At 36.1% G+C, this 25,270-nt stretch overlaps 1 protein-coding gene across 2 annotated transcripts in view; it reads left to right on the forward strand.

Moving 5' to 3' along the window:
• LOC134653145 (uncharacterized) overlaps positions 1-25,270 on the forward strand; it is a 92,205-nt gene that overhangs the window by 16,583 nt on the left and 50,352 nt on the right. Inside the window, exons 2-4 of one of the 2 annotated variants that reach the window (XM_063508472.1) lie at positions 19,292-20,039; positions 22,200-22,305; positions 25,023-25,110. In XM_063508472.1, the coding sequence (XP_063364542.1) occupies positions 19,355-20,039; positions 22,200-22,305; positions 25,023-25,110 (879 nt within the window). In that variant the 5' untranslated portion in view covers positions 19,292-19,354. The remainder of the gene's footprint in view (positions 1-19,291; positions 20,040-22,199; positions 22,306-25,022; positions 25,111-25,270) is intronic. The other variant, XM_063508473.1, reaches the window with a different exon arrangement.

Raw genomic sequence — 25,270 nt, forward strand, 5'->3', positions numbered from 1 at the left:
GTTTTGTCAGTGGCTGTGCTAACTTTATAAGAACGGGCGGCATTTCGTCGACTCCAAGACTATTTTTATTTTTGAGTTGCCTTACAATTTTTATTGTTTCGGTCACCGGCTGTAAGAATATTGAGTTGGTGGCGAATTATGCACACGACGCGCGCGGTCTGTTAATGCTCCAGCTTTATTAAATAATAGAGCTACCTGTTCTAGCGCTGATTGATAAACAACTGTTGTCTGTATATATGACCTATGGGAACATATCGTAACATATCGTGTAGGCGGTACCCTAAAACCAGATTTAATGGCTAGTTACCTATGCAGGTGGTTATGGTGTAGTTAGTTAACTTGTAAGTGCTATGTTGTTCGTGAACCTGATGTTTCATTACCTGAGTACGCGAAGAACGATCTAGTTGCCACGTTATTACCTACGTATATTTAATATTATACTGCGTACACTAGAGCTTGATCCTATGATAAGTGGTTTGGATAAATAAAATAAAAATATATATGTTTTGTATGGTAGGTATCATTGGGAACAAGACAAACAAACCACATGAGATTTGTTATTGAGTTCATTGCAAATGGATACTAAGACCAATATGTTACTGGTACCATGTAGGTTTGGAGGTGGTATGTTATGCTAGACCCAATGTCTAATGAGCCAAATTATGTGTGCTCGCTTTGATTATTTAGTTAGATTATATGTCGAGCCATGTAGGTGTGCTGCTTATGAGTGCGGACATGTAGGTGTGCTGCTTATGAGTGCGGACATGTAGGTGTGCTGCAGAGTTGCGTTAAAGATTTTAAAGTTTAAAGAGTTCAGTTAAAGATTTTAAAGTTTAAAGAGTTGAGTTAAAGATTTAAAGTTTAAAGAGTTGAGTTTAAAGATTAGTTTAATGATTTTAAAGTGTCGAGTTTAAAGATTAGTTTAATGATTTTAAAGTATTGAGTTTAAAGATTAGTTTAATGATTTTAAAGAGTTTTGAGTTTAAAGATTTTGAGTTTAATGATTTTAAAGTTTAGTTTAATTTAATGATTTTAAAGTTTAAAGAGTTTTGAGTTGAGTTTAAAGGTTTTAAAGTTTAAAGAGTTTTGAGTTGAGTTTAAAGGTTTTAAAGAGTGCGGCCATGCAGTGTGCTGCTAGAAAGTCTACAGCCATGTAGATGTGCTGTTTATGAGTGCGGTCATGTAGTGCGCAGCTAGAAAGTCTACAGCCATGTAGATGTGCTGTTATGAGTGCGGACATGTAGGTGTGCTGCCAGAGTCCACGGATGTAGTATTTTGTACGAGCTTAGTTTAAAGAGTTTTAAATAGTTGTTTAAAGGTTTAAGAGTTCAAAGAGTTCAAAGAGTTCAAAGAGTTCAAATATTTCAAAGAGTTCAAAGAGTTCAAAGAGTTCAAAGAGTTCAAAGAGTTCAAAGAGTTCAAAGAGTTCAAAGAGTTCAAAGAGTTCAAAGAGTTCAAAGAGTTCAAAGAGTGCAAAGAGTTCAAAGAGTTCAAAGAGTTCAAAGAGTTCAAAGAGTTCAAAGAGTTCAAAGAGTTCAAAGAGTAAAAAGAGTAAAAAGAGTAAAAAGTTCAAAAAGTTCAAAAAGTTCAAAAAGTTCAAAAAGTTCAAAAAGTTCAAAAAGTTCAAAAAGTTCAAAAAGTTCAAAAGTTCAAAAAGTTCAAAAAGTTCAAAAAGTTCAAAAAGTTTATAAATAGTCTGATCAATGAGTCTAAAGAATCACTTTCCTTGTGTAGGTGATATGCTATAGCCGCTATAGGTAGGTAGGTACAATTAGTGTAAATTAGAGAGTGAGTAACCGTCAAACAATAATGATGTGCTAAATTTGTTATGGGAAGGAAAATTGTTTGATTGAAGTAAGTACCTATAAGTACATATAAGTAGATATGTACAAGTGCTGAATTTAAACACGGTAAAGCATTGGTATGCTGTGCAGGGTGAAAAAAATATATTTTAACAACCAATCATGCAGCGCACTGAAATTTAATTACAGGGAAAAATGAGGTCAGCGACGGTGGACAGATGACGCGGAACACTGCGACAGCCGAGCGTGAGGTGCCTAAAGACAGATGTCGTCACCACAGGAGACGCTGACGTGGGTAGCTTCTCTCTGATGACTCTTACGAAGAAGGACCGCGGGAGTTAAGGCCACGCTCACATCAAGTTTGTAGCTAGTATTGTAATCGTACACCTTTGAAGGGTTACAATGATGTAAGTGACCAAATTAATTTGATTTCAGAGAGAAAACGTTAGATAATTACAACTGTTAATTACATTATGCCTAATTAAGCCGTTAATGTAATTACGTAGCTTCTAAAACATTATTTCCATAAAACAGTTCCTATGTCTAAAATTTGAACGTAGTAAATTTAATCACGACCATATAAAGAGATTAGTTAATTATCGATGTCAATTGCTAAATGCTGTGAAAGTTTGTTTCATTATTTCTATTTTAATGTATCAGGCTAAATGTTGGTGATCGCACCATGTTTGTTAGAGAACTTAATGGAAAAAAAGTGTTTTACAGTACTAAAATCAATGCAATAAATTTGGGTTTATTCTATAGGTACTTGCCGATAGTAATGTGTCTATAATCCTACGTGTAATTAAGGTAAACATCATAATCAGCCAATCGATAATGCGCTGGTCAACTCACAAGTATGATGATTATGTAGCTAAAATGACTAATCGTTTGAGGATTTATGATGTTGTAAAGTAAAGGGGTCGATAGTGTGGTTAATAGACCTCTTTCTTTTTTATTATTATTAATGTACATATATTTCGTGAACCTTTTCATGGTTTGTAGTGTAAATAAGTCTTTAAATATCCCTTTTTAAGTAACATTAATATTAGTCTGAAGAATAAATAAGTAACATTTACATCTGCAATACCTGCTACCATGAATAAATTAAATAATTGTTTAAATTATTTTTAGCGAAATTACCGTTTGTAGTTTACCTCTATTTGAGTTGCTGTAATTCTTTGTATTATTTTATTGTAATCAGGTGTACAATGAAGAGTATTGGTATTGTATAAACAGACTTCTGTTATTTAAAATAGGATTGGAAAGGAATTAGGCAACACGGCCGAGTGTGATATTATTGTTGATCGTGCACCGGAGGTAGCACGCAGTCGGATGGCCGAGTGTGATATTTCATAAGATTTTGAGAATTAATTATAATTATTTAGTGTAAGTTAGGTTTAACTAATGGCATTCAGTGGGTAGTGATTGAAAATATGATCAGTGTTTACCCGAATATTTGTTAATTAATCTGTCGGTACTCGCGAAAATGACCCTTCTCTCCTACCCGCCAATTCTAATGATAGAAAAGTATAAATATAACGTACCATGGGGTGGAAGACTCATTCTCGCTTGGCGCTGGAACGAGTAACACTAAATTTAGCACGAAGGTTACTGCTTGTGAACTTAAGATTGTTTAAGAGTGTACGTAGAAGTAAGTAGTTGGAGTAAATTAAAAGTAAATGATTGTACCAAGGACTTTGATTTATCACATATGTATGTGTATACTTTATAGTTAGATAGAAATAAAAACTCGAGAATGTACTTGGAGGCGCGTCTAAATCGTAGGTACTAGTGTCATTCAATAGAACTTACTAACTATGTAAACAAACCGCCATACTAAAATTGACACTGAATATCAATTTACTCGTAACTTTTGTTTACATAGTTAGCAAGTTCTATTGAATGACACTTTAAGTGAATTAGTTATTTCTGGTTTTCCATCACCAGATAATTAATTTGAAGCATAAGGAACATGGAAAGCCACATTTAAATAACTTAGTTGTAGTATCAAGACGTGTATGAAAGCAAGTGTGACTTAGAAAATATGTCTAAGTAATTATATCGAATTTATCGATATTATACATATTGGCCCGTAAGGGCACACGGCCACAGAGCCTTAAATTTAAGTAATTAGCTCAATTTATCAGGGAAGGTGTTAAATCAGGCAACAGGCCCGCCTGATATTAGAAAAACCACTTTATGAGTGCTCTACAAATACACATGTTTGTCATAGATTTTGAGGTCACATTACGCTGGCCATTCTGGACTCGTCTAACTTATAGAAACAAATAGTCTGTACTAGAATTTGTGAGTCCCGAGGCGATAGCTTGCGGATCAAATACTAGGAAATACATTGGAGCCATTTGGTTGGAATGGCTGGTGTAAATATACGGCTGTATGGGCATTTGGGATTTGCTACATTTATGTTTGTTGTCTATGTTTGAAGAGAGTGACATGTTTTCGTTTATGACAACTACATTGCGACTTACAGCGCTGCGTCTGATTAGTTTCACATACCTATGTATATAATTTTAAAAGTCAAGCTCATATCATGTCAATTTTTCGACCGAAAAGTTCAAACAAGCAATGGCAATAAGAAAGGGTTTTGATTTAACTTTCAAAAAGAATGGCTGGCAAAAGTATTAAACATATTTGATCTAAGTAGATTACAGCATTAAATAAAAGCACCGTCCCCTATTATAACTCAACATAATTTTATTCACGAGTCGAACAAAAGTTTAAAAAACTCTGAAAAGAAACTTTTATTACACGGTCCAAAAAATTGAGTCAAGCGAGTTACTTACACTGGGGCGTACTCTTATCGCCCGCCACGTCGCGCAATTATGAATCGGATTCATTCATCTTACAAACTTCCAAATACCTATTCTTCTACCGAAAGCCAGACAAAACTCAACTTAAATGCCATTGGATAAAGTACAATGTCGCATGGGGAAATTGGGTTCATGAAATTGCTTTTTTTAAATATGGCAAAGATTGGGCTTTGCGTAGCTAATCGATTGAAAATGCGTTTTACGTGTAGACCAAATGAATTACTAGCTGTTGCCCGCGACTTCGTTCGCGTGGATTTGTATGTTGGTGGTTATATATTCTACATGACCATAGAACATTATGCAGCAAAAGACATATCAGTAGGGGTTTGTTAATTTACGGGTTATCTCACATAATTTATAAAATTAGCCGAAATTCATGACAACTATAGTTGGTCAAACCAAATTATCAGTAAATAAGAACAAAACACACTACTCATCCTTTTCTTTTGGGTGCTAGTACTAGTGTAAGACAAAGATAGTATGATTCTCTTTGTCTATATTTGAAATGAGACAGTCCTTTGACAAACTACTTATATCAATCAAATGTCGGTTTTGTTAGACAACAACTTTCTGCACGTTAATACTTGCTTGTATTCCGTCTCCGAGTCCCAAGGCATCGTCTCAAGAGTATAATCATAAACAAATAGTTTTCCGAGTCATCTCTTCGTCTGTTTGTACGCTAACTTGCTCTTATTTGCTTTGTCAGTTTCCTTTTAGACAATCTATCAAGGCGTGGTGAAAGTAGTAGGTAGAAGTTTGAGTTTCACGGACACAATGCAATAGTAGTTTGTGTTACAAGGGATCAAAATGATTATATTTCCGCCAAAGGGGTACATTGAATCCTGAATGAAGCGATGGATTCTACAATTCTAAAGTAGAATCCTGAGCGTAATGAGGGATTCAAGTGTTAACGCCCAAGACGAAATAATTTGATACCGTGTGACACATACCTACTGCTTTTCACATCAACTATGAGGAAAAAAAAAATCTTAGTGTTGACACAATCGGATGCTTAAACAGATTATTTAAGCTATAAAAATAATGTGCAACAAAATGTAAAAATAGTGTGCTAGAACAGAAAAGTGTTACTTTGATCCCTCCTAGCAGGGAGGAAAAGTGCCACTTTGATCCCTCCTAGCTAGGGAAGAAATAGTTATTTGTACAACAAGAGATCAAAGTTTGATATTTCTTCGAGTGCTTATTTTGAGTCCCGTGCAAGCGAAAGATTCTATACTAGATTCACGAGCGTAGCGTAGCGCTACGCTCGTGAATCTAATTTAGAGTCTTGAGCGTAGTAAGGGACTCAAAAGCGCACGAGATGTAAATAACTTTGATCTCGTGTAGTTCACAAAACTTTTCACCTCAGCAGTGAGAACATATTAGAGAACCCGAAAAATGTATTCCTTTTTCATCATCTTACCTCTATTCACTCATGTTTTTTTAAGATATACCAACAATTAAGTTTTCACTCAGTGAGCAAAATGCGATTTTGCTCACTGTTTTTAAGTAGCAAAGTACCCTTGTTCGAGCTGCTGAGGTGAAAAAGCTCTTTTCTGAATAGGTGGTGTGAAAACGTAATAAACCACACAGACGACTTTGTTGAAAAGCATTGCATGATGTTACACAGATCTCCTTTAAAATTGCGTCTCTTTGCATAACATATGCATGGGCACAAACGATTATTTAGGTACTTACTCGTAACGGTTTGTTAGATTTGACAGACATATACCTGTAGCGCCATTATTATTCTCGATATTTTCAGGCCTTAACCTTTTCGACGCCGTGTCAAACACAAAAGCTGTCTCTCAGACGCCACGTCACCGAAGTGTTAAAACTGAAATTGAACTTTATGCATATGCACCTAGGTCTATGTTGCTCTGTGGTCTATGACCGATTAATACGTCTTTGGCGTTGGACCTGCGGTGCGTATATATTGGTCATTGGCGTCCAAAAGGTTAAAAATGGTTACAGAGGAATCTCACCACAAAAAGGGAAAAATACAGAACACTGCACCCGCCCCACCCAAAATAATCTACAAACATAATAAAACGAAAACAAACATTAGCATACTAAACAAAAATGTAGCTACCAGGCAAACAGAATGCAAATAGGGTTTGTTGTAACATACAAAATAAACTTGATTATTTAATCCTAGAAGTGAAAGCGCCGTTGCCCGGGCCATTAGGACTTTTAACAGAATTGGACGTAGGTACTATCCGTACACGCTATAAACTGAGTTTTGTTCAACTTTATTTCAAAGACGATAAGGTCCAGATAGTTAAGAATATTGCTGTGAGAGTCCATGAGGGCGCCGTGAGTTCAGGTTCTTCTCTTACTCTCACTAAGCGTGAGCGTAATAGAGCGTTGTAATACAAGTGGATGTCCCTTTTTAACAAAGGCTGTCAAAAAGTGACATCCGCTTGTATTACAAGTTACAAGCTTTTGAGAAACAGCCCCCTGTGCGTGCCCGGGATCGCAGATATCATTGAGGACAGAAAATATAAACAAAAAAACTTTAAAACAGTTTTTTTCCCGGTAATTTTCGCTCACCCGACCTTCTGGCAATCCATAAATTTCACTTCATACGCAGATGACCGCTCAAAAGTTCACCGGATCAGATAAAGGGTTTCCCTGTACCGCCTGAGGTTTGCGGACTACCATGACAACTTATTTAATCCCTCATTTTTATATCTTAAAGAGTATAAAGTTGCTATTCAAAAATAATGGATCATACAGAGTTTAAAACAAACGATTACTCACATAAAAGCTTTTCGAGAAACATGATCCTTTGTCTTAAAGTGATTACTTACAGTAGCCTTGTCAGTTTGACACTGACATATTAGCTAAAATCTGCATAACCTACTTTCTATACATCGTGCTTGCACTAATATGGCAGACATGGCAGTACGAGAGAGATGCGTAGAGAGATGCGTAAGTTAGAATATGTTAGTGTCAAACTCGTGGTAAGGCTATACTTATATGTCGTTTGACAAGTTGTTAGTTTAAACTGTAGTCTATGATATATTATATCTTTCCCGCTTTGTAGCTCTAAAGTTCTCTATCATTAATAATCTATGCTTCATTTATTTCTACTAACGCAGCGGTTCTCAATCTTTTTTTTGACGGAATCCTTTTGGAAAGCGAAATACTTGATGGAACCCTACAATACGGTGGCGGCATAGTAAAATTTTTCGAGGCGACTAAAGCACAGTGTTCTAAATTCTTGCGGAACCCCTGCAGGGGTGTCGCGGAACCCTAGGGTTCCGCGGAACACACTTAGAGTATGACTGTACTAACGCATTGTTTTTGAGCCAATTTTTCCATCGTCCATTACGTATTAAATAACTAGACCGTGAGGAATTCTCTTTCTTATATAATATTATATTTTCTGATCTGCTCCTAACTGAAACGCCTTTCCAGTTTCTGTATTTCAGGAGATTTAGGGAGGCTTTGATCATGAATACGAGGTAATTTTTTTTTAAATCCTTTAGGGAAATCTTTGTTACCACTTTTCTTTGTCCTTTTGACTTGACCGTAGTACCTATGTCAGGCCAAAATTATTGGTACAGGCTAGAATGTATAAACTATCTTGAAAATATAACTGGATGATTAGGGCCACTCCACACTAGCGTCTTTTGAGCGTCGGCGTCTAGTCAGCGCTATGAAAAATGGCGTCGCTACGCAGTTGCGCCAATGTTGCGTCGAGCAATAGCCATAGAGTTGACTAGACGCCGACGCTCGGGAGACGCTAGTGTGGGGTGGCTCTTAGATTGGTTACAGACTTTTTATGCGAACAAGTCTGAGCGAAGTGAATACGTGAATGACAGCTAACAGATATGATTCCAATATCATTCTAATAGCATAAGGGCGGTTTCAGACTAGCGTATTTTGACGCGCGTATACGGTAGTTTAGGCGGTACGAGCTTACACGGGCGTATATTTCCCTATATTTGGCTTTTACGAGCTTATATGCGCGCTACTTTTCCCTACATTTGGTATATACGACGTACGGTACGCTCGTAAAACGCTAGTCTAAAACCGCCCTAAATTGAGATATTACTTCTCAAATAATACCGCTAGTTTCGTCTTTAAACGGAAGATTAATGACCCAGGCCGTCCCTGAAATATATCACTGGTATCATTTTTGTCGACCGATATACGAGTAATAGATAAACAGATAGCGTTAGCGGACCTTTAGGACTGAAAGGACCATTTTGGACCCTCTAAGGTACAAGTGTAGTAGAAGCGATGGTTTATATATGATGTCAGCTAATTTCGGTATAGTTTTTTTTTTAATTTTTATTTGTTACTAACTATTGTTCGCATCTTCGTCTACGTCATATTTTAAAGAAATTTTAATTGTATATGGGTTGGAAACTAAACATTTTTTTAATCTGCCATCTCTTTGTTTCAGGTACTTACTGGTTAAGAAGAGATATGTTCTCAAAAACTGCCCCATCTAAGTATGTACCTAGTACATAGGTACACGTTATAACTATTATAAGTTGGTACCTACATAAAGTTGATGTTCCATGTTATGTCAATTTTGTAGGTAGGTACATAATATAGTTAAAGAATATTAAATCGATTGTACCTAATACGTCCATTATACTACTAATACATTTAGTTTCAAACTATATCAAACAATTATAATAAACATACGTACTCTAGTACTATCGTTTATACGCTTGAGAATATCTTTTAACATTATCAAACATACTGTTGTACTCTAGTTCGCAAAAGTAATAATACATACAGTCATACATCACAAAGAAATATTAACCAGAAAGAGCAAAGTTACTAAAGTTAGGTTTTTACAACCCCTGATATAGGAGAAGGTAATAGTCGTAATAGATACAAGATGCCGTTTGCAGGGCCGTAAAGGGAAAAAGGGACCTTTTTGGACCCGAACATTAGGGGTCCAAGCCACAGCAAGCGAAGATATCTCGAGAGACACGAAGCTGAAGTTTACATAAAATAATGGGACCGAAAAACTGTTTTGATCTCCCAAAAAGGAGTTTACAACGACAGCTACCACTGAAGTTGCGAACGTCCTTAGACTATAGTAATCGCTTACTATTAGACTTATTATTATTAGGGCTGTTCGCCTGTTTACCACCGGGGTGGTATAAAATAGTACATGCCTAAAGGAAAAAATAAACAAGTTAAATACTGGACTGAAACGCTATCTTTAATATCACAATTATATATAAAATACTATTAAGCAATTAAGTTAAATCATGGAGTTTAAAGGGGCCCACTGATTAACAGTCCGCCGGACGACATCAGCCTGTTAGAACAAAAAGTTGACAGTTCCGAACATCTGACAGGCTGATTTCCTGATTTGCTTCCTGATTTTCCTGATAATCAGTGGACCCCTATACAGTTGAAGATCGGCATTTTAGCATTTGCCTATGAGCGCCACTGTCCTGGGCCCTTAGACAACATGCCAATTGCTAACGAAACGCAACTGTCACTGTCACACTAATATGGAAGAGTGATAGCGAGACACAATGCGATTCGATGGCGAAGCGATAGCGATCGTCACCTTGGTAGGCCACCGGAAATGCTTCTTTTATATTTTCGCTCGTAGTATTGTACAGGCTTGAGGCACATCGTATCACGGCCGATCGACCGTCGGGCGCATTAGAGTTTTTTGTAATGCTAAAACTTTGCGAATACTTGCTAACGGCGGACGAGATATAGGTACTTATATCTTACCTACATAGTATATTATAAATATGTGGCTCAATACGAAGAAAGCTGCATTGAAAGTAGACTTTTAAAAGAAGAGCATTAATAAGTACATATAATTATTTAAAGAAAAAAGTGCAATATTTTGTTAATATTGCTGTTTTATATCCAGAGCGAAGCAAAATATTACCAAACGGACTCGTGAGAGCGTAGCGAGGGATTCTAGATTGGAATTTTGTGCATAACGAGGGACTTTAACTCGTCTATTTTGCATTCCTCTAATTCAAAGAAGTTTCACCAGTGTAACTAATAGCATAATAACTAATAGCATATAATAGCCGGATCACCCCAGGAGTCAAAACACACCAGATCAATGCGGCAAGAAATGCCGATCTGCCATTGGTCTATATAGTCATCGCAGTCGATGTAGGCTCTAAACTACCTCCTCAAAATACCTCTTTAGTAGCTGCAACTATCATCTGCAAAGATGCTGTGGCCAACTGGCCAATGATGATGAATAGCTGGCGCGAGATTTTTTTAACTGTCAATATTTTCATAGAAATTACGCGGCAGCTTTCGTGAAACGATCTATACCTTCATGAATAATATTAAAACCTTGGTTGGTTGTCGTTCGAAAACGGGTGTCACTCCATAAATAAAGAGTAGAAAAATGAGCCGATGACGTTGACAAATTAATCGCCCGATCAAACAAAAGAGCTCAACTCCTTTGACTAGCTGCCGTATTATCGGCCGTGACTCCGTGATTTAGGGTTCAAAATTAAAATGACAAGGCAAATCGCTTGATGCAAATTGAAAGGATAAAATTGTACCTGACTGACATAGCTTATTCGAGCGCTTATTGATACAGGATCTTTTTGATAGAAATTTTACTTTAGCATAAAACTTTAAAGCTTAATTTTAGCAAAAGTTTCCTTAGATAACATAGTTTAATGACGTCGCCTAATGTCCGATGTCGACTAGCTTTTAAGTTTTGCTTTGATATTTTCAAAATTCGTTTGATATTATAGAGAATGTGGCGATGGTGATGTGGATACACACCACGGAAAAGAAGGGCACAGGTGAAATAAAGCAGGCTTTATTCAGGTCAGGTCAGGTATAGGCCCCTATTTCACCACGGTGACAGGTGTGACAATTGTCGACATCACTGTTACTGACGTCACAGGCCTCCATAGACTACGGTAACCGCTTACCATCGGACGGGCGGAGTCCTTGTTTGCCACCAACATATTAATTTAAAAAAAACCTCCATTATATCGCCAATAAATAAGTACTTACTATTTTGCGAAGCTAATGACAATTGTCACAAGAAAAACGACAATTGTCACGAAATTCGACACAGAACTCATTTCCTGTCAAGAATTACCGAAAGTTCTATTAAATCGTGTGTCATCATCATCATCATAAACTTCGAAAGAGAAATACCTGTTTTTTGCCGATATAATAAAGTTTTGCTGCTGTTTCGTTCTCATTCGCCAAAGAACTTTAGTCATAACGTATCATAATCAGGTCAATTATTTAAAACTGGACTTTTATATTAAGCAATAAAGCTCAATATTCTAATCTTGTACGGGCTGAAATACGAGGATCTCACAGTTACATTTTAACTTTATATCACTCAAATATAATTCAATAAAGCTACATCTTGATGAAATCGGTAATAAAAGTGAACTCTAGTACTGGTGAATAAAACTCAAAATATCACGACCAAATATATTTAGATGCGAGGTCTGCAAGGTAACTTTACAATTTCTATTCGAATTTTAAACAATTAACGCTACAAATTTAAGCTCACTGACGAGCAATTTCGGAACTAAAGTTTATCAATAGAAAGGTGGATGGGTCAATTATACATAGTGCTGCAGATATTTTGGACTTGTCATTGAGTTTTCACTTCTGTCGGCACTCCCGGAGTGCAACCCGTTGTTTTTTAATTTTTTATTTGCAACAGCATCAGGATCGTTTAATCTCACCGACGCGACGTGCAAAATGGCGTCGTATACAGTCGCATTTCACCCCCTATTACAGCTAAATTGGAAATGCTTTGCCACTGTCAGCTTACTACTGGCTGCCTAGCCAAAATTACAATAGCTCCATATAGCTTAGGTTTCTACTCACTGTCTCGTTTCGCTTTACAAGTATAACATCATACCATGACCCCTAAAGTCATAAGAAGTAAAATACAATACAAGATTTCATATATGTATACCTAAAAATATTTTTTTTACCATTAGAATAGAATAGAATAGAATAGAATCTCATTTAATCAAGTAGGATTTTACAATCTCTTTTGCATCGTCAAATTACATTATAAATAAATTAAAAAATAAATAACAGCTTACAAAATACAAAATTCAACAATTACAATTTACTAGCGATACAAATATTACAAATACATTTCATAATAATTAATTCATTTATTAATAGACGGTCATGCATCTCTATCGTTAATATAATCTTCGACTGTGTAATATGCCTTATGCAGTAGACTAGATTTGACATATTTTTTAGTCCAGGAAATGGTAAATCCAGTGCTTCCTTTGGTAACTTATTTTTTATTAAAAATTAAATCAGTAAAAATTATTTACTAACCAAGAAGAATTGTTTAAATACAGTATGCAGCTTATCGACGACTTCCACAAGCCTGTGTCGTGAAAGTCAGTTACATGCGTAAATCTTATACCTTTAAACGAGCAATTCTTGTATATTTATTTATATATGTCGGGGCTTAATGTAGGTTTAGGTATTCAGGAATGGCTAGATGCACTAGATAGTACATCCGTAAGGCGTAGATATTTAACGAGAGAACTAGTACCTACGCGAGGCGTAATGCAGTCTCTCTATTGCCACTGTCCGACCAGAATGAGATTCAATCCCAGAATGCCGCCAGCCTGCAGCCTGACCTTCCCACTCACTCTAGTCTACAAAAACCATGAGCTAATTAATTATTAAACGGAGCAATTTTCGAGAACACATTCAGACGTTACATAAACCCCTGACGCCTTTAATACGCTCCCAAGCCCCTTGAAGAGACATCTTTATTACCCACCTCGCTTACAAGTGTTTTTTGATAAATCGTAAGTAAGTCATGTAAGCGCCCATTATTTGAATTTACCAATTATATCACCTGCGCGTCGACATATATATATTCCGGGGATCTCGGAAACGGCTCTAACGATGACATTTTTGAAGTGAAAACTTCTTTAGCGGCGCTGTGCACTTTTTGAGGTAGGGAAAAAATGTTAAACTCGCGTGAGATCACGTGACCGTAAGACGGACCTGTTACATGTACTATCATTGAGTTTTTCTTTATTGATTTAAATGCCATCTAGTGAGTTTCGCTCTAACTGGTATTAATATAACTCGAGTACTACAGTGATGTGCTTAAGGGTTTCAAGTAATGCGACGAAATAACGCTAGATGGCGTTAACCTCAATTATATATAGTGCATTTTGCACTAGTCATTGAGTTTTCACTTCTGCCGGCACTCCCTGAGTGCAACCCGTTGTTTTTTATAATAGGGGTTTTCGGGGGCGAAAAATCGATCTAGCTAGGTCTTATGTCTGAGAAAACGCGCATGTTTTAGTTTTTATGTTTTCGTGCGAAGCTCGGTCTCCCAGATATTTAAAAAATTGGAGCACAATTGCCCAGTGGGAAGAAAAGTAGGCACATTTTACGCTAGGCATCGCATTTCCATCTTGGCTATCTCGGGAGCCGATAAGCACGTTCGTTAACCGCTCGACTGGAGCACTTGAGCGATGAGCGAAGCTTTTTATCGCAGCTAGTTGATAGCTGAACGACGAGAGCTGTAACAGGCTTAAGAAAACGTTTAAGGGAATTTAAAGAAGAATGGTGTCAGATAAATATTACATATACCTATGTAAGTGAAGCCTCATAATATATGATCATTGTCAAGAGGGCGCTGTTATCATCATGTATAGGGTGACAGATCAGTATAGTATGAAAAATTAGTTCCAGTGAAAACATGGCGCGTGAACTCTATATCTATGCGCGTGATCATGTATTCCTGGTCAGGTATTACATTATTTTTTGATTAGCAAATGGTGTTGTGTTATGTACTAACATAAAACATAAGAATTTTAATTTAATTATTCTTCTTTTTTATTAAAATTAAATAAGAGTAGTTTATCATAATAATTTACCTTTTAAGAGTTAGACTAAGAAAGGTCTGCAACGATTTTGATTGCACACGCAGTGCAAGTGTTATTTTAAATGTCAAACTTCTATGAAATTATGACGTATAAATAATACTTGCACTGCGTATGCTATCAAAATCTTTGCAGACTTTTCTTGGTCTAACTCTAATATATTTATTAGTTGCGGATACCAAAAGTGGTGCATTGAATTTCAAATGCATACATTTGCAATTGGTGGTGCATACTGCATATTATTGGCTGCGGCATTACTCGCACGTGCCCGAACGTGGTCACCGATAGCTTGTGAATATCAATTTATCCTATTGACACTACGATATATGTGTACGAACGAGATATCAATATAAGAGCTTCTCGCTTGCACTCAGCTTATATTGGTGTATTGGTGTGTGAGTGATGCACTGAGATTGTTGACTTTTTTTTATCGGAGTACCTACAGGGTAGACCAAGGCGAATAGGATCACATCAGACTAAAAAATCTGTTGATATACTCTGGCACACCCACTTTGTGAGTAGAAAAAGGCAGCAAATTTAAAAAATGTAGCCGTTAAGGGATGACTTCCCATAGAAAATTTGAACTTGGCGCCTTTTTCTACTGATGAAGTGGGTGTGTTTGAGTATATTTAAAATATTTCTTATGACTGGTACTTATGGTAATAAAGAGACAAACGATGCAATTATAACTAGAATCGGATCAAAATTCCGGTTCTATTTGAAATATTGCTTGATATTAAATCAAGCAATATTTCAAATATAACCGGAATTTTGATCCGATTCATCTTGTAATGCGAGTAGAATTTTTGTAATGTATTGTAAAAGTTTATTTTCCCTTGTTCCGTCTGACCTCATTTAAAATTGACTGATATTATGAAGTCTAGAATCAGCGCAGTGAAGTGGCCGCGGGCAGTCGTAGAGAGCTCTTCACTCTATTAATGTTTCTGGTGTAGCATTGAGACTCGAGAAGAGCTGCGCTGCGGACAGGGCACAGCTAGTTTTTTCACTATCATAGCACAGAATAAATAATAGTACCTACTAGGTACAGAAGATTCTCTCTCTAACACCTTCTGGGCGGGCTCGCTCCATCGTAGGCCTCGTCTTCGCCTCGGCTAGTCTGTAGCCCATTTATGATTTAAAAAAAAACGCGTCTATTACGACAGATATGATATGACAACTAGGTGGCGCAAGCGCGAGCAGGCGTCCGTTCCGTAGCGATGCGCGGCAACTAGGTACTCGGCTAGTCTGTAGCCTATTTATGATAATAAAAAAAAACGCGTCTATTATGACAGATATGACCACTAGGTGGCGCAAGCGCGAGCAGGCGTCCGTACCGTAGCGGTGAGCGGCAATTCCTATGGCTTGACATCAAAATTGGTGTGGGCCGCATGTACTTGTAGGTACATGTAGCGACGCGATGAAATCGCGGAGCGACGCCACGCCTGGTCACAGTCACTGTTTTATCATGTGTCTGAAATTTACCAAATTTAAGAGAGCTACATGTAAACATATTTAAACGTAAAATAATCAAGCACTGACTGAAAAAAGCTACTACAGTATAAAAGGTTTCCTTTGTGGTATAATATAATATTATAAGAAGGCGGGAGTTGGAAGGGGTAGACCGGCGGACTTTCTCTGATCAGATCGGAACAATCCTGAAGAAAGGCCAGGTCAAGAGCACCCTAAACCGGCGAGCGTGTATGAGGAATGATATGATAAGTGAAAGAGGTATGTCAGGATCGTAGAAAGTGGAAATCCGTGGTCCCTGTCCGCCCCTCTGGGAAATAGGCGTGATTATATATAAGTATGTATGTACCTACGTAAAATATAAAGTTGTTTTTAGGACAGTCAATTTTAATTCGTCTTATTGAATCTTAAAATGTTAATAGATGCACGTGAATCCTTAGCTTAATTTCTTAATAAAGTTAGTAGAAAATTTGGTCGCAGCTGAAAGTGTCTAATTCAGTTTTTCCCGTCTGTTTGAACGCGCCTAATTAGCGTGTAATCAAGTTATTCAGATCTGCAAACCGGAATTACTGCAGTGGAGTGCTTTTCAAATTGTTCGTAGGTTCAAAGCTTTTTTAACAGTAAACACGTATTTATGAGTTTAAACTATTTCAGGAATTAATACTACCTACCGCTCGAAAAAAACACACATATTGGATTTATGGTAAAAATATTAAGAGGAGATATTTTTAGTCAATAATATTTTTTTTTGTTTATATGTCTTAATTAAGTAGGTACAAGGTATTAAATATCCAAATAATAAAAAATAATAATTAAGTTCCAAAAATATGTATTTTTGGCACTTTTTTCGTGAGGTTACTATGTGATAATACTCATACTCATACTCATACTCATACTCATACTCATACTCATACTCATACTCATACTCATACTCATTTTTTATTAATAATATAAATTACAGGTCAGGCTTACATGACTAATCTACATTGTAGGTAGATAAATACACAATTTTCATATTCAAACATTTGAGAAACACATAATACGTAAGTAACGTACGTACGTGTGTATCTGTTAAATAAACATTTTTCATTTTCATTTTTTATCATTAAAAGATTAATTTTCAACCTGACTGACTAATACAAACATATTCAGTAATTCTTGTGTGTTTGCAGTCTAATTGGCATACTCGTATAACCGAAGTATCCCGTTATTCAAGCCTGAATTACAGCAAGTTAACTGCTTCCGGCTTGTGAGGTTCTGAAACTTCATTGTAAAGTTAAACGGCAAAACGAGGGAAAATAGTGTTGCAAGTTTCTAGCGAAGTTGGTGCGATGAAAAAGTTAAGGTGAAATAAGGTTACAATGTTTGAAAAAGACCCTCAGAAAGTTAAAATGTATAATTAATTGCACCCCCACCCCCGGTACTTTTAGTATCTTGTTTATACAACATTCCCTACAACCATGCCAAAATTGGCTTATCCACGAATTATTTCCCCCGATTGGCAATGTTTAGTGTACTATCAAGAAAACTGCAAAATTATTTGAAAATAATATTCTGTTTTTTTTTTGGTTATTTGAGCACAGACAGTAAAACGCAATGCTAGTTCGCCATAGACGAATAAGATAGAGTCAGCGAAGAAAGAGCTGACAATAAAAACTCAAATTCAATTTGCGCAATCGAGTCCCCCTCAAGAGTCGAGTTACGTAATGTTGGCACAATTGTGTCTTGGACCACAGACAATGTCATTTGCTCAGGGGATTGTCTTTTAAATGTAAATGTAGCGTAGCTTGCCAGAGAGTACGAGTATAGTGTATAGTGCAAAAGTGTGCAAATACTTTTTTGATTTGGTTGATAAAATAAGACAGCAGTTGATGGCTACGCACATACATCAACGGCATACATTCTCTTAATGTAACCAAGAGGCCACTTAAAACTTTTAATAAGCGCATTAAGCGCATTGTAATTATACCTACTTGAATAAACTATCTTTTATCTTATCTTATGATGTTATTTTGTTATTAATCGCCCCTACTTTTGCTGGTGTTTTACAACTCTGGGTGTTGGTGGTTATGTTATGCTTTCCTTTTGTTATTTAAAAATATACTCGTACCGATTTTTATTTTGTTTTCTTTTTCCGCCAGATTTCGATACAATTTGGTGAATTAATAGATAGAGTTCCGTATTCTGTACAAATTTAGCACAATTTCACCATGTGTCCTTTTAATATAGGTACATTATATACGAGAAAGTATACAATTTTCGTAATTCAACGGAAAATTACTGACATTTTATTAGGACAAGCTGTGATTTCATATTTATTCAACCCAAAATAGGAAGTTGTCCAAATCAGTAAAAATATATCGATTATTTAATGAAAAATATAAATCGGCCCATTAATATTGTCAAAATTCTGATTCACAAATTTTCTGTTCAGTTGTATCACTTCACATAACTCTGAACGAAAATTTTGCTGACATAAATTTGTTCAGAAAAGTATCTTTGTGAAAGATATTAAATAAGAAGCAAAGAGGAAATGTCTTTTAAGAGAAAAATGTAGACAGTAATTTATTAAGATATTAATAATAATAAAGGACAGCGTTACTTTCGCACCGAGACCGTTTTCGCTGTTCAAGGTTTTTAGATTTTAGGCTTTCACAAATCCCCAACTGTTTATAAAAATGATATAAAGGTCACCAATCCTCAAATTCGCAAATTCATTTGGCAAAAAGAAATACGCAAATTCGACAAATATCGCTCACTCATTTAAAATAGCTGGAACTTCATACCACTTAAGTGACAAAAAAGCATACGGCCCGAATAGTAAGTAGTTATCGTAGTAGATGGATGCACGAACCGATGCTTTAAGAACTTTGTACACCCTAATTTGAAAATTACCTACCATACTGTAGAAATTCGAAACAAAGTCGGGAGAGGATTAACCCTTTCCCGACACATACACACGAGTTTTTCTACATATTTGTTGAAGGCAATTTCTCTGAGACAGTACAGTAATCATGAAACTTTTTTCTTAATTACTAGGTTGATTTAAAAGTAGCTGTTTGTTGAGTTTTTTCGTATTTGTCTTTGATTTTACTTTATTTTTCAGTCTGGTTAGGTATTAGCAAGTCAGTCAAACTCAAGCACTATATATATTACTAGAAAGTTGCTTAATGTTCATCGTTATTCAACTCACCTTTACCCAACTTTGAACCTTTTATCCTTGCTCTAAACTTTTGACAAACTGCTAAAGTGTGGGGGCGTCCTCGTCTTAACCTCGTTGCCGCATAGTTAATAGTTCCTCTTGTTCCAGACTTCAACGCAATTATGGAAGCGGAGTGGCGTTAAACAACCAACGATGAAGTGAGAAGCAAAAATGACGAACGTCAAACTAAAACTAATGTTCTTCCTTCTAAACGCACTACTAACAGCAGACATAGTACACGCTAGACCATATTCTGACAACACCACAGATGTCTACATAAATAATAATGATACTTTTATTCTACCTGTAGAACCTAATTCAGATACACTAATAGTAGCTACTGATAATGATGGACACGCAGATCAAACAGTTGAAGAAACAAATAGAAATTCAAACACTGATATGGAAGAAATTGTTAACGCCGAGCAAGATAGAGACGAAGCGTTATCTAAGAAGAATATGAAAGAAAAGGATAGCGTGTTAGAAATAAAGAAAGATGATGCTCCAGGGTTTGAAAAACAGCTAAACATATCAAGTTCGTTGATGGAGGATATAATAGACTCTGAGACCGATAGAGACGAAACGCTGACAGATATACTTTTCAGACCAGCGTCAGAGCTAGTTGAAGACATGCCAAGATTTGAATTTCTAATTTCAACAAAGTTAAACGAAACTGATGTTTATAACAGGAGCGTTAAGGATGGTTTAAGTGATAACAGTTTAGAAGGAAGGAATAGAAGTAGAAAGCTTGACTACGTGGAACTGGTGGAGGTGTTGAGGAAAGGAGACAACAAGAGTGCATACTTTGTGAATATAACGGGACATGAGGTCGACAATGACTTGGCGCCCGATACAAGTAAGCAATCCATTTAAATACATTCATGTAATAGTTAGGTCTAATGGTCTGATTTGAAATGGTATAAAATATCGGTTATTATTTCTTAACAAATCTTGGGGCATATCAATATTAAATCGCCGCCATTATACATCGTAAACTCTCAATAAAATTAAAAGCTATTAAATATTCTTCCTTTGGTATTTATTGGAAACCAAATAACTGTTTGCTTAAGAGAAATATATTTCAAAAAAAATAATCAAAAAATCTTCAAAGGTTTTATCTATACCTATTTTGTCATCGAATTTAAATAAGATAGTGATTTACTTTTCCACCATTGGAAATACTGAACGAATAAGAATATATTAAGTCAACTAGAGAATGTAACACAGATTTAATTACAAAATTCCATTCAAGTCCGATCACAGTAATTTATTTCTGGAATGTAATCTAGAGCCTAGGTCTAGACGACCCAATTTATATAAAACCAATAGACTAAGAGCTAGTAGCGCCCCGGTTTAACGGATTCAATTTAATTTGATGTTTAAGAAGTGATGAAATTATGTCAATGAATTTATGGCGTAATTTTAAAATATTATAATCTCTATTCAAATAAAATGAAGTGAACTAAGAAACTATGAAAGAATATGTCATTTTCAAGATTCCGTTGCACTCTGTTAGTTAAAGCTGTTTTTATTTATCACTATTGAGCACAACATCGTACGGCTCGTAAATTTGTAGGTGTGTTAAAAATACACGCTGTTAGTTCAATTGTCTCATGCGTGTTTGTGTTTACGAATAAAAATATTTCTATTTGTATTGTCTATTCCTATATACTATTTTTCAAAACTAGCTCTCCGTATACAATTTATTTTCACACAAATTCAATGGATTTCTGAATTCTGATACGTGAGTTTAGCCGCTCAAATCTGTTGACAATTGAAATGATTTTATTAAATTGGCGAAGCTTATTCGACGGATTGATTGCGGATTTTTAGGGTTTGGGACAACAGGATTTTGGGAATATAAATTGAATTTTCAGGGAAACAAATTGGTTTGATAAACAGAGTAAGACCTATTGTTGGAAGACACGGGCTGTGGTATGTTTTTAATAAGCAGTATATTTGATTAATGATGAGGAAATTGATATTCCGAATATTCCGATGTTTGTACTTCTTTTGTGTTTTTTATTTATTTATTTGACATTTAGATTTTATTCTAGAAACATTCTAGACTAGTATTTTTTATACAATTTTTTTTTCATGTTTGACGATCCTTTTGTGAAATTCTTAAATTTGTGTTAAATTTGATTTGTATAATAATCCAATATTATTATGGAATAATAACATCAATAAATTGCTCTGATAATTAGCTTAAGATAATTTATAAGTATGTTACGATTCATAAGTGCTTGTTGCTAGGCCTACATGAATAAAGATATTTTTGACTTTGACTTTGACACAACAATTATTTTTTCACCACACCAGCTCGGAAAGGCAGATTTTTTTCCTTGGATCCTTTCATAACAACAGGAGTTGCCTGATTAAAACGTTTCATCAATAAGAGAGAAATACTGCATACTGTGCAAAAGCACAGTTAAATCAGGAAATGGTCTTATGAACCTTTTAGCCTAAGCTTTAATGTGCAATTTTCTCCTATGTTAACTTCTTTTAATTATACGGCTAACTCTACCTAGCCGTGACTTCTCAATATGGTCCTTCAAACCGGATGACGGGTCTCTGTTAGACGATGCCAATACCTATTAAATTGCCTTGGAGGAGATTCGGGGGCTTTGGGCACAGTTTTGAGACCTATCTATTATTATAAATAAAATATATTCTTATTCTTATTCTATCTCTGGCTTTGAGGAAATCATCTGTGGCATGACATTTTTGAGACCTCTCTCTAGCTTTGAGGATTATCTGTAGATTGCCTTAGCGCCACTTGCACCATTCCACTAACCCGGGGTTAACCAGTTAAACCTGGAGTTACCATGGTTACCAGTACAATTTGACACTGGATTAACGATTTAACCCATTAATCCCGGTTTAGTGGAATGGTGCAGTGGACCTTTGAGGATCATTGATGTCAGGATCGATCTTTGGGCACTGTTTTGAGATATCTGGCTTTGAGGGTTATCTCTAGTATAACTGGAGTCTTGGGACATTTAACCCGGCGCAGTCCTGTCCGTGTTCTCAGGGTTCACGGACCTGCAGACCCTGTTCCTGGCCTGCTTCGCCACGCTGCTGCCGCTGCTGCTGGTACTCTTCGCCACGCTTTTCATCAGGTGAGTAATTTTAATATAATCGAATTTTAACTGTCGAGAGACATACTAACATTAAAGGCTTCGTCACACAGGCGCGTTTTCCGGGCGGGGCGTGAGCGGGGCGCACCGCTTTTACATATAAAACGCTCACGCGCCGCCCGGAAAACGCTCCTGTGACGGAACCTGAAGCTAATTTTAGGGTTTAACTCACGTTGTGCTCACGTGTCTTTAGTCACTCGCGTGACATGTTTCGGAGAGCCAAGGGGCCCGATTCGGATTTTGAACTAGATATCTATTAGACATCACCATGATATGTCAGTGTCAAACAAGTGTCAAAAGTGACATCTTTGTTTGAAGAATCGTTACTTTTGACAATTGTTTGACACTGACATATCTTGGTGATGTCTAATAGATATCTAATATTTGACCTATCTTAAAGTTCGAATATGGCTGTTGTCTCCATTTTCAAGCACAGAGCATGAGTAGCGTTCACGATGGCCGCGCGCGAAACATGTCGCGCGAGTGACTAAAAACACGTGAGTTAAACTGTAAAATTATCTAAATTTTAAAATAGTTGTCCAACACTTCCGGTATTCATGCCCATTCATTTTGAATCCGAGTCTTTGACCGATGGTCTATGACTCCGACAGTTCAAAGCCGGCTCTATTCAAAGTTGACAGTTTAATTAAAAAAGTTGCTGCACTGTCCACGGTGTGAACTTTTTGAAACTGTTGACTACTGCAGATGTGAACTAAGCCCATTCATCCATATACAGTGTGTTATTGAATGTAAATGTGTATTTTACCTTTTCCTAGTCGGAAGTCGGAACAAAATTATGCATTTAAATGGAAATTCGGTTTTATGATATGCTATAATGGGGCTTGCTAATTTCACCTGCACTTTATGAAAACGGGAGATTAAATTGTTTCTTCGTTTTTTGTACAGGCACTTAATGGAATTTTAATTTTTAACAATTCTACTTAGGCTCATATTAAATATATTTAAAAAAAAAACGGGTCACTACTTAGGCTCCATGAAACTCTAACTTTAAGAAATTTATTCGACTTCGTTAAAAAATGGTTTACAAGTAGCCATTGAAAAAGTTAACGCTCTGAATTACTAATATTAACTAAGGTTAACTGGAAGAAATCTCTCAGAGTGATAAGATCGCCCTTGTCCTTCTTACTAATTGTATGTTTCAATTTTTAACAAGCGGAAACGTTTGCGAACGATGCTATTAAGCTTAGAATAAATTTAAAAGGGGAATTTTTTTGGAGTGGAAAGCTTAATTGTATGTTATTTTTAATGTCTTTTTGTACAATAAAGAGTTTACTACTACTACTCCTAATATTTATTTCAAAGAGAAGTTACTTACATCTTTATCATAATTACAGAAGATTGATATCGATATCGACGATAACACTTGAGTGGATATTTCATTATATCATTAAGTAAATTATCATCTTTAGCTCCCGGAAAACCTAGTTATGGAATAGATTCACAACAAAATCTTTTAGTATGGAGGTACTCATTATTTTCTTGTTACTCTTAACGAAAAATATATTACGAATTACGCAAAAGATATTTTTTATGCTCCGCGCGTACCTCACTCATACATATACATGGATATTTTGTTATATCAACACTTTATTAGGAATATTAGTCACGTAAATTCAGCCTAGACGGTCTGCCCGTGACGCCCAAATTGCGTCACAGGGTGTTTTACGTCAAAACGTTGCGTCACAAAATGCTACGAATAACAACCTTTTTTGTCACAGCTAGTGTTGTGAATAACGCTCATTTTGAGGCTTAAAGACTCGAACCCTTTAGACTCTCGAGGCTTAATGCCTCAAAGGCGGCAAAGACGGTTTTTTACATCAATACGCGTAAAATCTATATATATAATCGTGAAAGACCTGACTGACTGACTTAAATCAACGCACAGCCCAAACCGCTGGGACTAGAAAGTCCAAATTTGGCAAGTAGGTCCTTATAATGTCTAGGGGTCCACTAAGAAAGGATTTTTCAAAATTCATCCCCTATAGTTTGTATGGGGAATATATATAGTACGAAGTCGCGGCAACAGCTAGTAAATAAATACAATTCTCAAATATATTATTCCATATTTGCCTTTGTAATGTATTTGTCAATTGTCTTTACTGGATTGTTCGTTTCTCCTTGCACCATCTTTTTAGTGTTTCTGTTTGGCCCTATGGTTGACTGGTAGAGAACGCCTTTTGGCATTAAGTCCGCCATTTGTACATCATTGTATATCTTTGTGCAATAAAGATTAAATAAATAAAAAAATATATAGTCGAGTCTTTAAAACTTACCAGTCTTGAGGAGTCGAGTGTTTAAGCCTAAAAATAAGCGTTATTACAACACTGGTCGTGGTCACAGTAGAATGATACCACAGAGGTAATTACTTTTAGAACGTTGAAGTTCCAGGGGTGAAGGAATGGAGCCCCAAGGATTTTGACGCTTCGTGGAAACTTTTGAAATACTTTTGAAACGTATACTTACTATTTACTAGGTACTACTACTTTCTTAAACTTATGTTTCTGCTTACTGTTGAAGTGTTGACTGTTGTTGTTATGTTGATATCCTTTTGGACATGACATTTGTAAGTTCGGATAAAGAACTGTAGGTTGGTGCGACTAGACAGTTGCTAAGTTATTTTAATAGTCACCCCTCCCCCATAAACCCGCTTCCATACAATCGAATTATGATTGTTGTAGATGCCTGTGCCGCCGCTACTGTAAGAAGCCCTCAGACTCCTCGGACTCGGAAAGCAGCGACAACAAAGACACCGCCAGCCATCAACAGGTTAGCTTAGTTTTAAGATTAGATAACATAATATAAGATAAGATAAGATAAGACAAGATAAGATAAGATAAGATAAGATGCAATTTATTTCATTTAAAAATATCCAAAAATTATAACAATCATAATACTACGCTTAAATATTTAAGTGTTGGTTAAGACT

Source organism: Cydia amplana, chromosome 12 (assembly GCF_948474715.1).
Source record: "Cydia amplana chromosome 12, ilCydAmpl1.1, whole genome shotgun sequence".
In the NCBI taxonomy this organism is placed as follows: domain Eukaryota; kingdom Metazoa; phylum Arthropoda; class Insecta; order Lepidoptera; family Tortricidae; genus Cydia; species Cydia amplana.